Raw genomic sequence first — 21,286 nt, forward strand, 5'->3', positions numbered from 1 at the left:
TACCTTACAATGCCCCTGTTGGAGGGAATGCTTTTTCTCATAAAATAAGAGTGTTACACAAACCTCTCTTTATATATTCCACTGTAAAAGTTCAAAACTGGAGACTGTCACTTTTCACCCAGCAACATTGACAATTTCATTCGCCATTCTTGAAGCTGCTGTTGACATAGCAATGGGGAGATAGCAGCCAAGTAGGCTCCCATCCACCATGGTTGGACCCCACTCCAGCAGAGAACCCCCCTGCCCCTGCCACCCATCAAGCAAGCAATTTTCATCTTGATGCTGTGGCCATCAGATGGAAGGAAGGCAGGTAGAAGTCATGCACCCATTCACTCTGCCAGTTCCACACTTTGCAGCAAGGAACAATTGCACTAGATGCTGCCAAGCTGCTGCCAGGAAACTAAATGAGTGAATATTTAAAATAGAAATTGAAAATAATTAGAACCCTTATACATTCTTTAGCAGCACTTTTCAGAATTTGGCTGCACCGAAATTAATGGAGCATACCTTTGGATTCATTAACAGTCTGAATTTTGGAAGAGAATGCTTCATTTATTTTAATGGAACATTCCTGTTGGGCTCTCAATCCACACCAGTAGGATAGCAATATTGCATGGGAAACAATAGAACTAAGTCTCTGAATTGATACTCGTCCAGTTCATTGAAATGTGATCTGACATTTCACAAATGCATGTTAAATTTGCCTCCATGGCAGAACAATTACACCTGATTCTCTGAGAATGGTACAAAGAGAGGCTGTTTTGCTATCCTTCACTAACTACTCTCTCTTTAGCATAACATATTCACTTGCTACAGAGGCAGCCAGTGGAATTTGAATATGTCTTCAGTACTGTCTGGCCATAACCTGCTTTGTTTCAACCAACCTAACAAACCCTGGATCATTCTGCTATTGATACATAACAAGAAGAATTGAAGTGACATTTCTCAACTCTCCACCCACACTCAACACAGCAGGTACAGTTGTACAAGATGTGCTTGTTGAGTCTTGCTAGCAGTACTAGTCACCAGATAAGAGAGTGGTGGGAAGAAAATGGGAGCAGAGGCAAGGTCATGCCTGCATCCATCTCTCTCTCTCTCTCTCTCTCTCTCTCTCTCTCTCTCTCTCTCTCTCCAAGCATACAGGGACTCCACTGCAGGAGGTTAGCATGCCATGGAAGTGGATGCCTATTAGGACATGTTGTGCTTTTCCTTAGAAATGCATGATGCTTCCCTGAATGCATTCTGTAGTCTACAACTGTACAACCATATTAAGAACTGCAGTGTCCTTTGTGTCCTCAACTGGCTTCCACAACTTCAAGTGGTTTATTTGGGTACGTTGTAGACTGCACTAACATACTTTCAAAATAAGCCTTTTCTTATCCATAACCAAGGCTGCTACAATACAGTGGTACCTCAGGTTACATATGCTTCAGGTTACGGACTCCGCTAACCCAAAAATAGTGCTTCAGGTTAAGAACTTTGCTTCAGGATGAGAACAGAAATCAGGCTCCGGCAGCACGGCAGCAGCGGTAGGCCCCATTAGCTAAAGTGGTGCTTCAGGTTAAGAACAATTTCAGGTTAAGTACGGACCTCCGGAACAAATTAAGTACTCAACCTGAGGTATCGCTGTATTTTATGTATAATACTGTTGACCTGGAGAAAATAAGAGGGTGTATATCTCTCATGGTGTTCTGAAAGAGGTATGTATGTTGTTCATATAAAGGACAATCATGCTGAAAATGTTTTCATTTGATTCAGCAACCAAAAAAAACTAAGAAGGAGGAAGGAAATTCCACAGCTACACAAGGCAACTTGAACCACTATCAAGCCATTATAAAAATTGGACAAATAGCTCCTTATAGCTGCTTTAAATTTGCTCTGCTGCAACTTGAACCAATTGCTTATTGTCCTACTACTCATACTGCCTTCAGTAAAGTTGTATTTGCCTATCTTCTATAGTGTGGTGTTTAAAGCATGTACACTCTTTTTATTCTATTCTTTTGTGCCATGCTTCTCAGTTCCGGTGTCATTTTTACTGCTGTCTTCAAAATCCTCTGCAGTCTGACTATATCCTTTCATACAGGCATGCAGCCCTCAAGATGTTTGGTTTTTAGCATATATACAATCTTCACTCATTGCTAGATGATACAGTGGTTTATTTACAGCACTGGGGAAATGATATTATGGCAGAAATTATGCAAGACTCGTGGAAATGCATTTGGATGGCTAAGCCTTCTAATTCTTTTTGTCTAAACTTTAGAGAACTGTCATTAAAAGGTGTGAGCAGGTGGTATTTTGTAACCTACAGACTCTCATACATATTGCAAAAGGGCTCAGACCAAGGTTGAAAAGGATGTGGCTAAAGAGATATGTACTGTATGTAGGAATGTGAGAAAGTACATCTGAAAACTTATTTTGACTGAAGTTTATAAATAAACTGTGGATCATCCTATCCCAGAAGGTCTGATAGGGACCTTATTGCATAAATTTGAAAATGTTTTTGGCACTGCAGGCAGCATGTTTCTTGGTATATATTTATTAGCAGCAGTGAAAACAGTTTTTGCCAGTGAGTGACAAGATAATGAGCTGCCTACTGAAGACCATGGTCTGGCTGAAGTATAGAACATATCCCCCCCCCCATGACAATTGAACCTACAAAGGATTGACAACCATGAGCAAGAGAAAGCCAGAGGCCTTCATGGGAGGTTGGTCCAATTGGTTACTCTGTTGATTATACAATCTCAATACAGTATCTTTTGTTTGGTTTTTTAAACTACCTGTGTACTCTTAACTTTGTATTTCTTAATTACTGGCATGATCTTTATCGGATAAGGCCTTTGTTCTTTCACTCTGGGCATAAATAGTGGCTATTTCTTATTTCTTTATTTGAGGAAATCTTATACTGAAATTAAGGACTCAAGAGAACATGTGTTGTTTTATTTTCTGTTTCTTTTATTCTTGGTTTTCTAGGAATGTTACCCTTTTCATTTTGTATATTGGGTAAGACCTAGAGATCAATGATCATGTTCCTGCTCACAATAGGAAGGAAACTATTAGCTGTATGTGTATATTCAGAACAGTTACGAGTGTCAATGCCTTCAACAGGGAAAGTCAAAATTTGCAAAAAAAAAAATTAAAATTCTAAAATTTAATGCAGTTTTCACAAAAAGAAATATAGAACCTACTCTTAGGTCATCAAGCTAAGAAGTTGTATCAGTTCACAGTAAGCACAAGAAACTAAATAAAGACAGTATTGTTTTCCAAAAACCCCAATTATTTCAATTTAGGAAGGTTTATAAACTGCTTAATCAAAACACTCTCTAAATAGCATACATAGTAAAATTATAGACAAAATACAGTTAATATGCACAAACCTATTCAAATTTATAAATAAAATAATTATAATTAAAACACAGAAAACTTAGTAGCACTTTTCAAGGCAAATATTGGAGGCTAAGTTACATGTCTGAGTAGGTTTGTTGAAATAAAAAAGTTTTCAGTAGGCATCTACAACAATATAGTGAGGGCATATGCCAATGTCAGTAAGTAGGGAATTCCAAAGCACAGGTGTTGCTACACTAAAAGATAAACTCTTCACAAATGTGGTACAAACATTCTGTGGCACTTGTAGAAGTGCAAGTTCTGCAGATTGAAGTGGTTGAGTAGACACATGAGGCAGGGTGATCCCTTAAGGAAACTGGTCCCAGAATAAGGGTATACCTTTCCTTATTTTTAAAATTCTTCTGCCACTTTAGAGTGGTACATATGGTAATTGCTATTGCATGGTAAACCTGACCATAAGAAGCAGCTCATCTTGCAGTTGGAGTTATTTCTCCATACCAGAGCAAGATATTATCTTATAACATTTGTGTTCACTTGGAGAACATTTCCCCAATATGCCTTGAGCGACACCATATAAACAGCTTAGCATATGATAACAGCCAGCTGGAGCAATTTAGAACAGTTTCCATTCAACAGCCATACCTAAGGTGCAAATACCTTTAGCTTCAGCGCCACACATGTTTACAGGAAAGGCACTGTGGTTTTTGAATGCACTGTGTATTCTCAAAAACTTTTTTTTAAAAAGAGTTCCTTCAAAAATGTGCACATTGGTGCTCATTTTCTCCTTGCAGCAACCTCACAAATATATTGAAAGGAGTCGACTCTTCTTGGGAGGAGCAACTAAATGACAGATGTTTAATACTAGTAGATTTCAAAATCTGCAATTAGCAGGTAACCAGAATAAAGCATGTAGGTTGATATTAAACGAGGTTTTAGCTTTGCATGACTCTTTAAGGATTATGCAAAAGACCATATCCACAAAACTGAAGCCTTTTTGTTTTCTTAAGAACTGGGCTTTCATATGAAACAATTTTGAACCTGTCAAATACAATTTTTACAAGAGTGCTTAGATGCTATTGTGAGAAAGAAGGCAGGTTACTCATACTTTGGCTGCACAAACAGAAAAGCTATGCTGTTGAATAGAGCAGGCAAATTGCTAGATGCAAGGAAAGATGGCATACAACAACTTACCTGTCACAAGCAGCATCCACTATGAATCATCTGTTTGACCACAAACTGCCCTACAGGAGTAACACCTTTGAAATGACTGTACTCTTATGACATATAGATTCCTCTCCCAAGTAGTTTCCCTATTTTACACAATAGTTGTAAGCACAGAATCACATCAGAAGGTACTGAGGGGCTGAGACTAAAGGCCAGAACCTATATTGGTATCCAAGGGCAGGAAAGTGTGTACAACATAATGTGGAACAACTGCTCTATTTGCCTTGTGACACTTATAGGAGAACTAGAATTCATGCTGAGCTTGTTCACAATTGAAACCAAATCATGGTGTGGCATTACATGAGCATGTCTGAGGCTTATGCACTCAATCATCACCAGTTCTTGTGAAGTGCTATGCATAGGGCTTCCCAAGTACCATTGATGAGCTGATCATTGGGTCTTGAAAAGTCCCATGTATCCACAAGTCTCCACAAGACCTGGTGATCAGCACATCATTACTGGGCAGCTCCAGTTCAGGTGGTTAAGATTAAAAAGACTACTCTCTACCTTGCTTCATGGCTCTGTCTCCCTCTGCTCTTCTGGATTCAGGTCTTCTGACCAATTCCTGCCTGTTCCTCTCCAGCACAACTGCTGCCATATTGTTCTGCTGCTGGTTGCTGTTCCTCCTTTGTTTGTTTGACAGCTGATGATGGGGAATTGGGGAGGATTGATGTTCAGAGCCTAGCATTTTGCCTAAGCAGTCAGCTTGTTTGGCCTCAGGCTGGTCAGACTCTAGACAGCTTTTAAGCCAACAGCAGCCAAAGGAAAGCCTATTATTCACCCTTGCCTACAAAGCCCTATTGTGATGTAACAGTACATCATTCAGAGGCATCAGAGTGTGGGGGTGAGGTAGGTAGGGAGAACAGAGTTCAAGAAAGAGACTGTGATTGGGAAGAGGAAAGCTGAAGCATTAAAGCTAGACCATCAGGAATGAAGTTCAGTAAGGGTCACAGGCCTCCTTCTGAACAGGTCCTTTGCTACTTGGAAAAGAACCATGCGCTGAAAAATGTAACCCCATTATCCTAACTTAAGATTGTTTTCCTCTATATTATTTAAAACAAGGGAGATTATTTGAGAGAGTAGTTCATCAGTAAAGGAGAAGGGATTTTGCCATATATATTCTTGGTTAACTGCTACCACAAATAAGTTTTGTTTCAAAAACATCAATAAAAATAAAGTTTAAAACCTATAGGAGTCAGTTAGATGTGAGCACATAAGTTTGTATGAGCATCATATATATTTATTTCTCAATCACTTATACAGACATGACATATAATGCCTTCCTGAACACATGAGAATGTATAAGAAACAATACTGAAATATTTTTAGCCAATGATTTTTAATCTGCTTTGATCCTGGTATGTCCTCATAATTTCCACCACAGAAATGAAGTCAAGCAACTCACACAGTATTTGGACATAACATAATGTAGCCTATATAATTTCCCCTTAAAATTGATAAGGAGGTAAAGGTAAAGGACCCCTGGACAGCTAAGTCCAGTCAAAGGTGACTATGGGTTGCAGCGCTCATCTCACTTCAGGCCGACAGAACCGGTGTTTGTCCACAAACAACACAAATTGGTAAGTACGTAGCCAGAGATATTAGAGCATATCTATAGCTTTTGTAAAATGTTTTAATAGAAACATATGTTATTAGGAATACATGGTTTGCTAAGAGTAGCAGACAAATTACAGTTCTAGTAAGGTAATCTTGATAAAAGATTAGAGTTGCACAAGTGTTTTTGTTTTGTAAGGTTGTTTACTTACTGCTTTATAAGTTCTTTTTTGTCCTGCATGTTTTCTGATTTGTTCTCCATTGGGCCCCGTTTCCACATGCATGGAGTAGATTATGTCAAAGAAATCTTCAACAACTGCTACCCGTCTTAAAGACAGTTTCTCATCTACGCCAACTCCATCCTAGGGGAAAAAATGATAGGGAGCACAAGATGAATAGATAAAACTACCAGGAAAACACATCCTGTTACTTAGAGTTGATTAGATAAAGACCCTTGGCACTGACATCTAAAGATCCCTATCCAAGAGTAATACTTAGCAGCTCAATCAATGACAGCAACATTATAATTGCACAATAAATAAAGAATTCTCTGAATAAGATTCTAAGTGGGGAATAAGATTCAAAAATGGATAATTTGGGTTATCTTAGCTTTTCACTGATGGTGATTTCCATGTTATTTAAAGCACTTCAAAGTTACATGAAGTTGATGCAAAATAAAAAAAAGCATTTTTAAAACTATGTTATAAACATGTTCACTAATTCTTAAGTGGAAAAACAATTGCTTCAGTTACAATGAGGTCTGGCCACAAATTAATAATATAATAATAATAATTTATTATTTATACCCCGCCCATCTGGCTGGGCCTCCCCAGCCACTCTGGGCGGCTTCCATAAAAACCAAAAATACAGTAAAATGTCACACGTTAAAAACTTCCCTGAACAGGGCTGCCTTAAGATGTCTCCTGAATGTCAGGTAGTTGTTTATCGCTTTGACATCTGCTGGAAGGGCGTTCCACAGGGCGGGCGCCACTACCGAGAAGGCCCTCTGCCTGGTTCCCTGTAGCTTTGCTTCTCGCAGTGAGGGAACCGCCAGAAGGCCCTCGGCGCTGGACCTCAGCGTCCGGGCAGACTGATGGGGGTGGAGACGCTCCTTCAGGTATACTGGACCGAGGCCATTTAGGGCTTTAAAGGTCAGCACCAACACTTTGAATTGTGCTCGGAAACGTACTGGGAGCCAATGCAGGTCTTTCAAGACCGGTGTTATATGGTCTCGGCGGCCGCTCCCAGTCACCAGTCTAGCTGCCGCATTCTGGATTAGTTGTAGTTTCCGCGTCACCTTCAAAGGTAGCCCCACGTAGAGCGCATTGCAGTAGTCCAAGCGGGAGATAACCAGAGCATGCACCACTCTGGCGAGACAGTCCGCAGGCAGATAGGGTCTCAGCCTACGTACCAGATGGAGCTGGTAAACAGCTGCCCTGGACAAATTTGTAAATTTGTAAAAAAACAACAGTACCCTATTTGTAATATCATTCTGGTTATGAAAAGAGACTGCATCTTAACTTCTGACCAGAATAAATATAAAGTATGCCTATGTATAACCACATTCTCACAAGGAAGAGGAGTTAGAAGGTTTCATCTAGCGTTTGTATGCAGAAAAGCTGCACATATATTTATGTCTGAAATAATAATAAATCATTATGTGGTCTCATACCCTCCAACATTCGTCAGATGAAAATAGGGATATTTCTCATTCCCCCCACAACTGACCCTCCTCAAACCCCCCCCATTTTTTTTGTCCCCTACCGGAAGAGGATTTCCTGTCAGAAGAAGGGAGAGTGTCACCACCACTCCACCAATGGGACACAGCACGCACACACCACACTGTCCTGAGAAAAACCCCTTAATCTCAATTTGATTTGATTTCTTTGGTAGATTTACAGAAATAGTTTTAGAATATCAATACTCCTTGTACTCCATTCTGCTCCCCTTTTCTTCCTGCCCAGGACAACCCAGCCTTCTGCCTGCCTCTCAAAGCTGGTACGTCATGTGGGGCTGGGCCTCAGTGGCAGCAGCCTCCCCTCCTTGCCTGCTCTCCAGCAGCTACTACGAGCTGCCCAAGGGAGGAGGCTGGTAGCAGCGGCCACAGAGAGGCTCATCCTCCTCCCCAAGCTTGGCAGTGGCATGGGTGGCAGGGGAAATATTCCCAAGACATTCTGGGATCAAAGCAGAAGCGAGGATGGCTTTTGTAATTCTGGGCCTGTCCCTGATTGGTTGGAGGTTCCAGTCAATGGGGAGTTGACTGTCAGTGAGAGGAAGGCAGCTGGGATTTTGATGGCTGAGGGGTTGGAGGGAGAAAGTTGTGAGGAACAGCTAAGGGAAATAATTGAGGTATAGCCATTTGTTGAGCTTTTTTCAGTTTTGCCCAGAATTGTTGAGCTTTTTGGACACAATTGCACTGCCGACACAGGCTGCCATACATCCGGATATTCCCTGACATTTTCTACATTCCTATCTGGACACTACTGTCAACTGCGGTATTCCAGATATAGCCAGGAAAACCCAGATGTATGGCAACCCTAGCTTTGGGGGTACAGAGACAGATTGTCTGCTGTAGCTGGACTGGGTTGTGGGATGGAAGTTTAGGGAATTCGGCTTGAGATGAAAGCCACTTAGAGGCTGCTGTCAGCAACAATGTCTCTTGAGTCTTCAGAAACTGTCAACAAGCACCTTTTAAGATCCCAGTGTATCAGTATTTTCTTATGTACATTGTATCCCTTTAATAAACCAGCAATTTTCATCCTGTCTATTTTATGCCTATGCCTGAAATTCATGTTGCTAGGTTTTGAAAGCATTCTGAGTTGATGGCAGTGGAAAGTTAAAGTACAGATACATGAATCTGTGTTTATACAAAATGAGCCAGAGGGAACCTAGAATCCCAGATAGATAACTCTCAGGTAGATACTGGAGCTTAGATCTATATAGAAACACCACCTTCTGATCTGGAAGCCCTCTTCCCGAATCCTTGGTGTGGGGGGACTCTTTGTCATTAATCACAAATTAAGCCCTGGCTTAATCTTCCTTAAAAATCAAGTTCATAAATGAATAAACACAATGTTCAGCACACCTGCTTCACTTACTCTCATTTTGAACAGACTGTTGATGTACATTTACAGTACCCATCTAGCCTACTTTTTCCACTGAGTAGTGTCACTAAAGCAGTGTTTATAAGTATCCACTAGTTGCTTTTACTGTGTGAGAGAATTTGACTTTATAGATTCCATAGTTAACAGTGCCACCTACATCTCAAAACCTTGCAACTGATGTTCACATCATTGCTAACCAACTAGCAAAGACACCTCTGAATCAACTTGTTTTTCTGTGACTTTAGTACTCTTGTGCAGATCCCATCCATATTTCACAGCACTGGCTAACATGCAAGGATGAAGGTGCATGCCTTCAAACAATGGTCCCATTTGACAATATTCTTTGTGGATGCTCTCATATTCAGTCTTTCCTTACACATATATGCTAAATTCTAGCTGTCCAGCCCTGAGGACGGTTCCAGATAAGGAATTTTTTTATGTGTTTGGCTGCTAATACATGTACAGAAGGTGAGCAAAGTTTGTGCTCCCTGCCCCCCCCCCAAATGCATGTACTTACTTCATTAAAGAAATGGGATAAGTATCTTTTCCAAACCATTGTCTTTTATCCAGTGCTTTTTAAAAAAAAAAAAATATGTTTAAGGGTACTTTCATTTTCCTACTCATATTGAAATACTACCCCTCAAAGAGGCCAAACTTAGATTCACAAAATGTTTAGGGGTATGCGTACCCCTGCGTACCCCCAGAAAAAAGCACTGCTTTTATCTAATCCATGATCAGTGCCTGGATGTAATCATGGGCTAGATAAGGGCTAATGAACTGTAACTGAATCTTGACAATACAGACACCCTATGAATCAGTGGTTCTCAGGTAGAGGAATTGGGTTGCATACTTGCCCTGTATGGCATTGCACTCTTTCCAAAGGAGCAAGTGTATGGTTTGGTGTTGTTCCTAGATCAACCACTATCACTGGAGACCCAGGTGACTTCAGTGGCTTGGAGTGCCCATTGCAAACTGGCTGGCGTGACAACTTTGACTGTTCCTAGACAGGGATAGCCTTGCTGTAGGGGTCCATACATCAATAACCTCCCAATTAGACTACTGTATGTGGCTGGTATGGTTTATGTACTACAAAATATGATCCATCAAAGTCAGGTGGATTTACTTCAAAGCATATGAATTTAAAATCGGGCCACTGGGTCTCCTAAACCTATATAACCATATGCTGGACTGATCTAAAATTAATTTTAAAATCCATTCATATACTACAAAGAGAAGATAACATCTATTGATAATACGCAATGACTGTGTATACCCTTAAACTTACTTGTTGGCATCCTTCTCTCTCAAGAGACAATGGTGTGCACCTCCAGTGAAGTCAAACTGCTGCATTAGCAGCACCAAAGTGACGTTCCCAGGGTGCAAGCCTGGGCTGCTTAGACAATAGCCTTGCTGATGGGGTACAAAGGAAAGCAGTGAAATACGTTTGGTGCAAGCCTGGCTGCGGGAGTTGCCAGAAGGAGGCGTACAAGACATCAGCTAACCACTTTAGCAATCCACTCCAGATTTGAGTAGGATTTACTCCTCAGCCTTTTCTTATCTTGAAGATGTCCTGCAAGGTAGCAGAGGTTATGGGCCAGAGTTTTCCTTCTCTTAGATAGGCTACCTTCAAAGGTTGATGAGCCCCATCTGCTCCTCACTTTATACAGCAGAGACAACCCACCCAAATGGAAATGGGGGAAGGAGATCTGCTCATCCTTAATTACAATATCCTACTACAAGCTGGATCTGATAACCTATGAAGTCTCTCCCAGTTCTGTGTTTTTATGATTCTGTGTTATTCCATCCAGAGTAGACAAAAAACAAGTCTAACTATGGACGTAAACATTTTCAGTATGCCATCTTGCTTTTGTAACCCATCAGCATTTTCAGTAAAGTGTTGAAACCAAAAAAATTGTGAAAATAAAGTGTATTCATTTCCCCTTGCTTCAAAAAATATATAAAATATATAAAATAAAATAAAAAAGAAGCAATAATCCTATCTACTGCTCACATGTCTGTTTGAAAATAGGTCTCTTGAAAATTCTCTTTCATCATGCATAAATGTCATTTTGGAAACATTTGTAGGGTTTCAAACTATATTCTTTAAAAAATCATGTATTACTTTAAAGGGTTAAATTGGACAGTTAATTTCAGACTTCTTATGCACCATAATATTTTTAGGTCTGAAGTTACATATTAAAAAAATAGTCAGCTGCAGCATAAGAGCATCAGAAAGCTCACTAATCCAACCTTATAATGTTTACACTACAAAATATAAATGGCAAGCATGTTTTCTCTATATTAGAAGATAATATTTTCATAGTAATGGAAATATCAGGCAATGTTCAGTGCTGACCCACTTGGTTATTTTTACTTTTCCCACCATTTAACACCGCAAAATCATGGCAGAATCATTGCACTGAGCATGAAAAGATGATGCATTTGATGTTAGATAAAGAAGTAAAAATGGAACTTGTTGAAAATTCTATATCTATTGTATTTGCACACTTCTAGAGAAGGGTTTGATCCACACTTAGTCTTACTTAAAGTACAAGTATTGAAATCTACCCTAAGTATAACTCCAGTCTAATATGTTCACACATGTATGTGCAACATACATGACTGAAATCTATTTTTGAATATCTATATTCAAATGTGCATTTAATAACTTTATTGAGGTTGTAATCCTAGTCACAGTTCCCCGAAGCATGCACCATTGAACATAGTGGGACTTACTTCTGAATAAACATCCATAGCATTGTGCAGTTAAGCATATTGACGCACAAAATCTTTACACTGATCTGCAGAATTGACAATCTCACCTATCCACAACCAAAGTGTCATTTAAAATTATTTGCACTTTGATGGACTGAACTCTCAAGGCATAGGTAACATAGTACATAAAACTCAAATTAAAAATATATATTATTGCTTTTTGCAGTTTTTAAAAGTCAAGCAGGTTTGCCAAAGGATCTGTTCGTCTGCCTCTGTATTGATACCAAAGCTGATCCAGCTGGGAATACAAAACATCAAACCATCAATAACTAGGATTTTATTTCTTCTATATGTGCTGAATGAGGTGAGAAACTTGTGAGGCAATAACTCTCCACAGGAATCAGAACTGTATAATAAATGTGATAAGTCTGGGATTTTATCAGATTTATATTAGTATAGCCCATCCCAAAAGATAACACATAGATAGAACTATGCATTTACTGTTAGATCTTCAGTAGGTATGAATCAAAGTATCCAGGGAAATCAATGGAGTTTGACAACTCATGATCTGTCTCTTCGCCTGTGGCAGTTAGATAAACTAGACCTGTACATCCAGATTACAGCCTTGAAGTCCTCCAGTTAGATAGCATCACCTGCTTCCATCCTTGGTTCAATCAGAGACCTTCTAAAATGGGACTTGACTTGATGACCTGACAGAATTAGGGGAAATAATATATTTTATTTTCAGAGTACAGACCTTGCTTCCTTGTTATGACAACACTGTTTGCCCTGCAGTTTTCTCTGCATATCATGCCTGAATAAAAGCAGATACAGTATACGATTATGGAGAGGATTGCTAGAAAACTGGTCACACTAGTCAGGATTTCTTTCTCAGATTATAATACCTTAAAAACCAACAGCTCACAACCACTGGCAGGTAGAAAACCATATATATATAGGATGATGAGTAAGTTAGAAAAGTAGCGGCTATAACTGCAAATGTAATAAAACAAATATAGGAGCTTAAATAAAGAGAAATGAAAAATGAAATTTTTGAAAGTGAAAACATAGTAACCATGTGAGCTAAAAAGAAAGCAGTGACAAACATTCCAGAAAAGTGGTTAACAATTTAGAAAAATAACAATGTGAAAAAAGAATTTAAAATACATAAAAGTTTTGCACAGAGTAATCAATATAAATAAAAGTTTAAAGTAATATTGAAATGTTTTATTAAAAGAAAAAGGGTTAGAATATGGCCACACCAAAAGTAGGAACAAAATATACAAACTGCCCCCCCCCCAAAAAAAAACCACACCAAGATGTGCACACCCTCAGTTCAGCTAGTTCATTCTTTATTCAAAAGTTATCAGAATTTTGAAAGAGGATACAGCTGCTTGTCAAATTGTCAGTGGAGAAGACCTTTGACTGAGGCGCTGGTCCTCATGTCTCCTATCATAGACAATAAATCACATTTTAAATTAATGCATTGGCACTAACTCTCTGTTACTGCTATCAAATTCTCTCCTCTGATCCAGCTCCATAGCTAAATAACTTGAACTTTCTGAACCAGATTGTGGTAATAGCAAGTCGGGTCTCAAACTTCTACATGACAGGTTTGAGCTGATTCTCTTTCTCTTACAACTTGTGACTGTGCTGGAGGCATCAATCTTGTAATGTCAGCACTAGATGACCTAATCGTCTACATCTATGATTCTGCAATGCAGCAGCTGTACAGCAGTTTGTTGTAAACAGGTTCATTGTCTCCATTCTTTTCCCAGTGGACAACCGTCTCTTTCCCAAAACCATTGCAGTAACAAACTCTTAATTGGCACCTTTGCTAGCAGTCTCAAAGAAAGCAAAGGGCAGTTCATTAGGTCCAGCAGTCCTGTACCAATGGCAGTTGAAGCGCTAGACAGGCAAAAAGCCCTTGATGACCTTTTGTCTACTTTGTACAGCTTTGCTCCTGGCCCTCTCAAGCCCAACACACCTTTTTGTTTTTTTTGCCATTGCTACAACATGGATCAGTTCTGGTAATTTGCACTCAGCTGCAGATTGAATGGGACTATACTGACAAACCGGAATCACTGGCAAATCACAGCACATCCTGGATATAATCCTAATTGTATGGTATGGAAGGAAAAAATAGAGTGTCAAAGTAGGCACCCCAATAGCCACTTTTGAAAAGACATGGAATCTCAAATCTTTCCCCTCTTGCCCACAGCATATTTAGACACATTAGCAAGTAATAAACAGCAAAGCCTAAATACTTTAGGACAGGTTACCTGAAGGACCATTCTCTCCAGTATGAACCAACCCGCCTATTAAAAAGTTCAGGAGAAGCTCTCTTCTGCATTCTGCCCACATCAGATGTGCATTTGGTGTAGATGCTAGAGAGAACCTCCTCTGTGGCTGTGCACAGGCTCTGCCATTTCTGTCCCTCTTTGATGGCATTCCACTTACAAGAGCAGACATTATTTCAGCAGGCCTTTGGCCTGTTGAGTTAAATATTCTGTACCCTGCTGCATTGACTTCACCCCCCAAAGGCACACTCTTCCATTGCCTCCCAAGACAGATGGATGCCAGCAACAACCATGCTGCATTGACTACTGGCTTTCATTCTTAACTGGCTAGTGTTTTGTGTGTGAGTGAGTTTTATTATTGCTAGTCACCTTGGGCATTTAGCATGGAAAAGCTGAGTATGGTTTTTCATAGTTAATGTAATCAATACTGATATATATTGATATATATTGCTATGTTGCTAGCAAAGATGCTATTAGGAACTTTGGTGCTGTCCTTCTCTAACACATGTTGTCAGGAACTCTGAAGCTAGACACCCCTCACATATCTGATATGATTTATACATTGTGCACTATGCATCATATGTATGCGAGGCTTTAAGAAGTAGTTTCTGGTGGATGTTAAAAAGTAAAGGTTCAGAGAACTCCTTTGTCAAACAAAGCCCTGCCAGTGTTCCGGTTGCAGGCTGATACTGGCTAGAGAACCCTGCTCCAGAAGTGACTGAATCTGACTGTTTATAACTTGAATTCTATTTTTTACTTTCCCACCTTTCTACACTCAGTATCCAAAGCAGCTAAGAAGGTAAATGAAAACAATGCAAACAACTGTCCAAGATTAAAATATTATATAAAACAAATTAAAGTAGCGGGAGCCAAAACTGGATGCTAAACTGGGGAAGGAGCATAACTTAGTGATAGAGCACATGCTCTGCATGCAAAATGTCCCAAGTTGAATCCTTGGGAAAGACCTCTCTGAGAACAATGTAGTTTCAAAGCTTTGGCACGGCTGGGGGCGTATCCACACTTTCGTTTGTCCTGTGTTTTCTTTCACGTGTTGCAGGGCAAATTAGTACCACCACAAGTATTGTCCAGGATTCTGGGTCCTCATGCCACACCTCAGTCCATACTTTTTCAAGGAGGCAACCCTGAAAATATGCAATATCCTCTCCTTACCTGAGTACACAGTGCACACTGCTAGTGTGCTCTTTCAACTCCTCCTGTTGACCTGGAGGCGGAGGAGGAAGAGCTGAACAGCAAATGCTCATCAGTGGAAGAGGAGTTCACAACCCTGCCCAGTTTGGAGATAATATTTTGCGTTTCCAAATGGGTGCTAGCTCTTGAAAAGTTGAAGGCCATCAGTTGTAACTCAAACTCATAACAAACCATCAATATTAGCAAATGCTGTTTGCAATGGTGGGTACTGTCCATTGGGACTGGTGGGGCATAAGGCAGCAAGTCAACAATGATTGCAGTCAAAGCCACTGACTGATGCAACCACAACCAATGACAGGCAGAGCCAACTTAGTCTAGTTTTGTCCCCATTCTCCTCCCTATTGAGTTGTACAAGGGTAACACTAAGACTAAAAATGAGGAAGCTGGCAAACAGTTCCACACACTGGATTGACTATAAGAGAAAGCAGGCAGGTGGGGCTGGCTGAGGGCAGCCTGAAATTGCTGGGGCAGTGCCCCAGTCATTCTAATAGACCAGCCTCCACTGTTTATCTCTTTGAACACACTGTCTGCACAGTGTGAAAATACTGCATCTTTTTAATGATCCACACCTGCCACCCAAAATAATACTTTAGACCCTGGGCAGGTGGTACTAAGCAGGTGGTGTACGTAATGGCAAAGAAAGACATCACTTTCACAAGGAAATAATTAAATATTTTCAATAGAAGGTGTTGAAAGTTGGTAACTTTGTGACCTCCAGTTCTGAATGATACCACATTAGGCCAGCTTCAGAAGAAGGCTCTTTTAAATAAAGCAATAAAGATATTTATTCAAACAAACAAAAAATTAAGCTGACTGAATAAAGGGGTGTGTTTGTAAGTAGGCAGTTAACTAACTGGCAGCATTACTGTTAATACAATGTGCAACTTAGTCAATGTGTATGTTTGCTTAAAAAATATTTGCCCAAACACAGTTTTATTAGTTTACCCAAACTGCATTAGTGATAAGGAAATGTAAGAAAATGTTCTACCAAAGAAAAGTAATTTTAAGTAGTGTACAAGAAAAGGCTTCATAGCACTGTTTCATCTGATTTTGCACTAGAGCACTCAGTTGATCTTATTACAAGATGCATAACAGCAGAGTTTACCTTTTCTCTGTTATCCTACAAGAAACTTCCAGTAGAGGGAGTTGGACATTTCTACTGAAATTTCTTTGAGGGAGTTTTCACGTCACTGTGATGAAGATCCAGAGATCAGCAAGGGAATGGTTGTGGAAGTGTAATGCTTTTCTGAATGCCATTTAAATAGTGTCACAAGATAAAACACATGCAAGGTAAGCCATATATATTCCAACCTACAGCTTGCTTTAAATGTTTTGCAATCTATCAGCAACCCAGTCTTCTGCACGTTTACTTGGGAGTATGCCTAATTCTCTTCTGTGAGGCTTATTTCCTATGTAACTGCATGAGATTGCAACATAAGGCAAATGGATGCATTAACCACTGCAATGTGGGAGCCAGTTCCTTGCAATTTTCTCCACACCACTTTGTTAATGTTTCGATCCAGGAACTAGAGTGGGTTAATAGCATGATTCTTTAACACCTAATCATCAGTGAGATCAATGGGTGTTTGAAGGGCTAACTGATCTAAACCCTGGACCAGCACATTACAGGGATTAAGGACTGTGGAAGTGAATGAGTGAAATACTCTCTATGGGAAGAGAGCAAATTGTTTGTACAGGAGGGGAGGATGTAACAGTGCTCATCTCTCCTCTAGGGACCTGTAATTTCCTTGAACTAGCATTACTACTTTTAACTTGCCACACAGTCTTTGCTGATATTTAATCCTCATTTCATGTATAAACTTGATTGAAGCAAGGGAGGCAGTCACAAGTGGGACACAATGTGCTTCTTTATTAGGGACAAGTCCAATGTTAATGGGGCATCTGTATGCTGGGTGAGGGCATCAATATGGTCCAGGGCCCTGTGATTCTTACCTCTTGGAATGATGCATTGAATAAAATGAGTGTCTAACAGCTGTACATCCTGGTCTATGGACAAACCCCACCTGTCCAAGTGCTTACCCCTGCTTCAGAACCTATACACTATGAAGAAATGCTGCCCAGCCACACCCCCTGAAGTTCTGAATGAAGCCACCTCATAGACTTTGCCCTAAAGCTTGTCTCCACACTCAGGACCACTTTAACACCCTAAGGTTCCATTAGTCTGTGTTTGCCTAGTGTCAGTGGCAGATTGGGGGCTCTCAAATTTCAGTACACTGCTAAAATTTGGCACCCCCGCCTCTCACACTCTGTTCTACAGCACTGTTGTGGCTCCCCATGCAGCACAGCACCCAGTGTGGCCAAACCGGTTGCACTACCCTAAAACTGCCTCTGCTAGTGTGGCCATGTGGTTTACTTTATAGATGACAGTTCTCTGCCTGAAGGAGTCGTCCGTTTGAAGGGGTGTCTGGTCCAACTCTAGTTTAAAGATAAAGAACTATAAGCAGAGCAGGGGCCTTGAAGTTGTCCATCAACAGTTAACACCTGGACAGCAGGCTGAGCAGGCACATAGGTCATAGTCTTCCCTACAATGGTGAAATACAATGTAATTCTATTTAAACCATGAAAATATATGCAAACATTACACAAATCTGTGTCCTCTTTTGCCATCTTTTTTGGCTATGTATAAGCTGGCACTCTATCAATGAAGCATCAAGATTTCAAACCCAGGACCCTTATCTCCCAACAGATCCTATTATTCTCCCAGTGGACAGGATCTGGGGTATAAAATGCCAGAATTGAAGGCTCTAAGGAACTACATCCAGAAGTACCTTTAAAAGAAAGTTTTTCAGGTGAATCTACTTCCCTAGCTTGGCCCCTCGATTACTCATAGGGGGATTTGTTCTTTTTGGCTAAGCATATTGAAAACATCTCCCTGTTGGCTGATGTGATTATGACATCAATGGTCTGTTCTTCCAGATACTGTTTATCACTCTACAGCTATTGAACTGGATTTTCACACTCCTGCCTTCATTGATTGCTGTCACCTGGCAGGCCCCCAAGTCCTTGTCATCAGCATGAGAAAGCTGCAATGCTTATGTGGAGGGAAGATGGGAAAATACTTTCTTAGGGACCCTGATGGAGGCTGAGTTTGTTTTCTGTTTTTTAGCCTTTCCTCCTTTTGTTGTGGTCCTAAGCCAGAGCTGGCCTCCTGCACCTGCTCCTTGCATTGGATGAAAAGCTCCAGCTGTACCCATGGAAGCATTCCTTTCTATGTAAATTGATTTAGAGGACCCAATCCAGATTGGGATTATAGCAGGAGGGCAAAGGATTAAAGCTGCCAGCTCTTCCAGAATCCTGGGATGGCTTCCCCCAAACTCTCACACCTGCAATTTACCTTTGGGGGGGGGGACCTAATTCATGCAATTATTGGTTCTTTCAATATTGGAATGCCTAGTTTGACTTTCAGCTGGATTTTTGCTGTCTCTCTCCTTTTGCTGGGATACTAACTGGGACGTAACATAGGGGACACAGCTTGCATGTGCTTAAGGAGCTGCACTGGCTTCCAAACAATTTCTACGAACAATCATAATCCTTATACTTATCTTTAAAGTTCTATGTGGCTTAGGACCTGGTTACCTGAAGGACAGGGCAGCCCACCCATGAAGCAACGTGGGGAAACTGCCTCAGGTGGCAAGATCCACAGGGGCAGCAGATCCAGCCTCCAAGGAATGCATTGCTTGCTGCTGCTGCTGCTGCTGCTGCTGCTGCTGCTGCTGCTGCTGCTGCAGTGGCAGCAATGACTGCAGTGTGTTCCTTGGAACTGGATCTGCCGCCTCATCAGAGCCCCCAGTTCCACTTCTACAGTGGCCTCTCAGTGAATAGAAGGTGCTGCTAGTCTCCTCTCACATACAGGGAGGAAATAGTAGGGACTGCCCTCTGTGGTCTCAGCTGACTGGCATTGTCTTCATGTTCTGCTTTCAGGAGGGAATCAGCTACTCTCAGGAGCTCTGTCTGGGTGCTCCAGAGTAAAACCAATCCCAGTGGGGCTTGCATTTGGTGCCAAATTTAAAATGTTCCAAATACAAGCCCTGTTTGCCAAGGGACAATCAGAAGTACGTTTCATGCTTCCAGCTGTTCCTTTGCAGCTGCCTCTTTACCTGTTCTGCAGTTGACATCATTTAGGATATCAGGTGTGGGGTGTGTGTGGGCTTGTGGAAAACAGTTCCATGGGTCAACCTGGGACCCACAAGTCAGAAGTCGTCGTCATCCCCCTGTTTTAACACATACCTACCTGTGGGCCTTTTGGGGAGGGGGTTACTGACATAGAAAAGAATCATAGAACTGTAGAGGTGGAAGGGACCTTGAGGGTCATCTAGTCCAACCCCCTGCATTGGAAGTATCTTTCGTCCAATGGGGGTTACGAACCCACAATCCTGTGATAAAGAATCTCATGCTTTAATACTCTTATTTTAACACTATAAATCAACTTGGAAACTCTTTTGAGGGCTGAAATGCGTTACAAAAATGATTTTTTATATAAACAAACAAACAAATATGGTTGGAATCTCAATAGGTATAGGTTGACAAGCAGACCAGTGATATCAAAATAGTCATAGTAATGTCAATCTCCCCTGTTTCCAACCAAACTTTAAAAGCACATATTGTTGAAACTTTTAAGAACTATGGGAACAAATCTTGTTCCTCTAGCTATTAGGTATGTAATTGATCAAATTATGGGATGGACACTGAAATCTGAGAGATAGGAACAATCTCTATCAGAACCATTGCTGGTGGGAAGCCTTATCCTTTAGTGCAATTATAACTGAAGCGATTAGGCTTATACAAATAGCACTTTAGAGTGAAAGTATTAAATCGGTGGTAGTGAGAATAGCAGTAAAAGTAGCATGAAACTGAGATTCTGACATACCAGATGGGATTAATAATAAAGGCTTAGGGTGCAATCCTATACCCACTTAACCTGAGAGTGAGCCCCACTAAACTCAATGGAACTTACTTTTGTATAGGCATGTATAGAATAGTTGCCATACTAAGATGACTAATAATTATTGAAGTAGATGCTGCAATGGTACTTTGGGCCATCTTTTTCTGGTATACGCTTCTATAGTTCAGCTCTTCTGTCAGAGCACGATAGATTCTGAATGAAGAGAGAGATTTGGCACTTGCCTTCATAATAACCTTGCACTTTACAGCTACTCCCAGTAAAAATAAATAAATTGGCAGTTTTGTGAATAGTGTCCGAGGTTGTGCTCAGACTATAAACTGAATTTGAGTCATGCTACGCTAAGATTGAGTCTTGGAGCTGTTTTCAGCAGATGATCTAATAAGGAATAGTAGTTTGTGCAGGTGCAAAATGCTATTTCCTTACTATTGATTAACCACAACTGCCCCCACTCATCTTAGTTTGGTGCGGGCTTCCAGATCACAGGGTTCAAATTCAGAGCAAACTAGCCCTAGCACTTTTTATGTCACAAACTAAACACTTCCAGTGCAACAGAAGTGACCCAAACTCTTTTTTTATTAGTTCTATTTAACTTTGACTGAGAAGGTATTCCACTTTGTTCAGTATTCTGTGTGTTTGTCTATGTATCAGCAGTACCAACATATACAGTAGATCTGCATTTTTTTATGTCTGTACATCTACATAAGAAAAATTAACAACACTAAATGAGAAAACTTTGGTGTGGATAGTATCAAGTCTCTTCTGTGTTTACAGAATCGTAGTGCTATAAGGGACCTCAAAGACCATCTGGTCCAATCCATTGCTGATGCAAGAACTTTACTACTAATTAGTAGCCCATCCAGCCTCTGCTTAGGAACCTCCTATGAAAAAGAAGAGTCCACCACTTTTCAGGGCAA

The 21,286-nt window shown here is 40.5% G+C and overlaps 1 protein-coding gene across 4 annotated transcripts in view; it reads right to left on the reverse strand.

Annotated features, from left to right (window-relative positions):
* The window catches only part of NOL4 (nucleolar protein 4), a 110,895-nt gene that overhangs the window by 69,990 nt on the left and 19,619 nt on the right, over positions 1 to 21,286 (reverse strand). For 3 of the 4 annotated variants that reach the window (XM_081206815.1, XM_081206814.1, XM_081206817.1), the window contains exon 2: positions 6,333 to 6,482. In XM_081206815.1, coding sequence (XP_081062941.1) covers positions 6,333 to 6,482 — 150 coding nt within the window. Of the gene's footprint in view, positions 1 to 5,073; positions 5,315 to 6,332; positions 6,483 to 21,286 lie in introns of those variants that run through there. The other variant, XM_081206816.1, reaches the window with a different exon arrangement.

This window comes from Podarcis bocagei (assembly GCF_964188305.1).
Source record: "Podarcis bocagei genome assembly, chromosome: 8".
Lineage (NCBI taxonomy): Eukaryota > Metazoa > Chordata > Lepidosauria > Squamata > Lacertidae > Podarcis > Podarcis bocagei.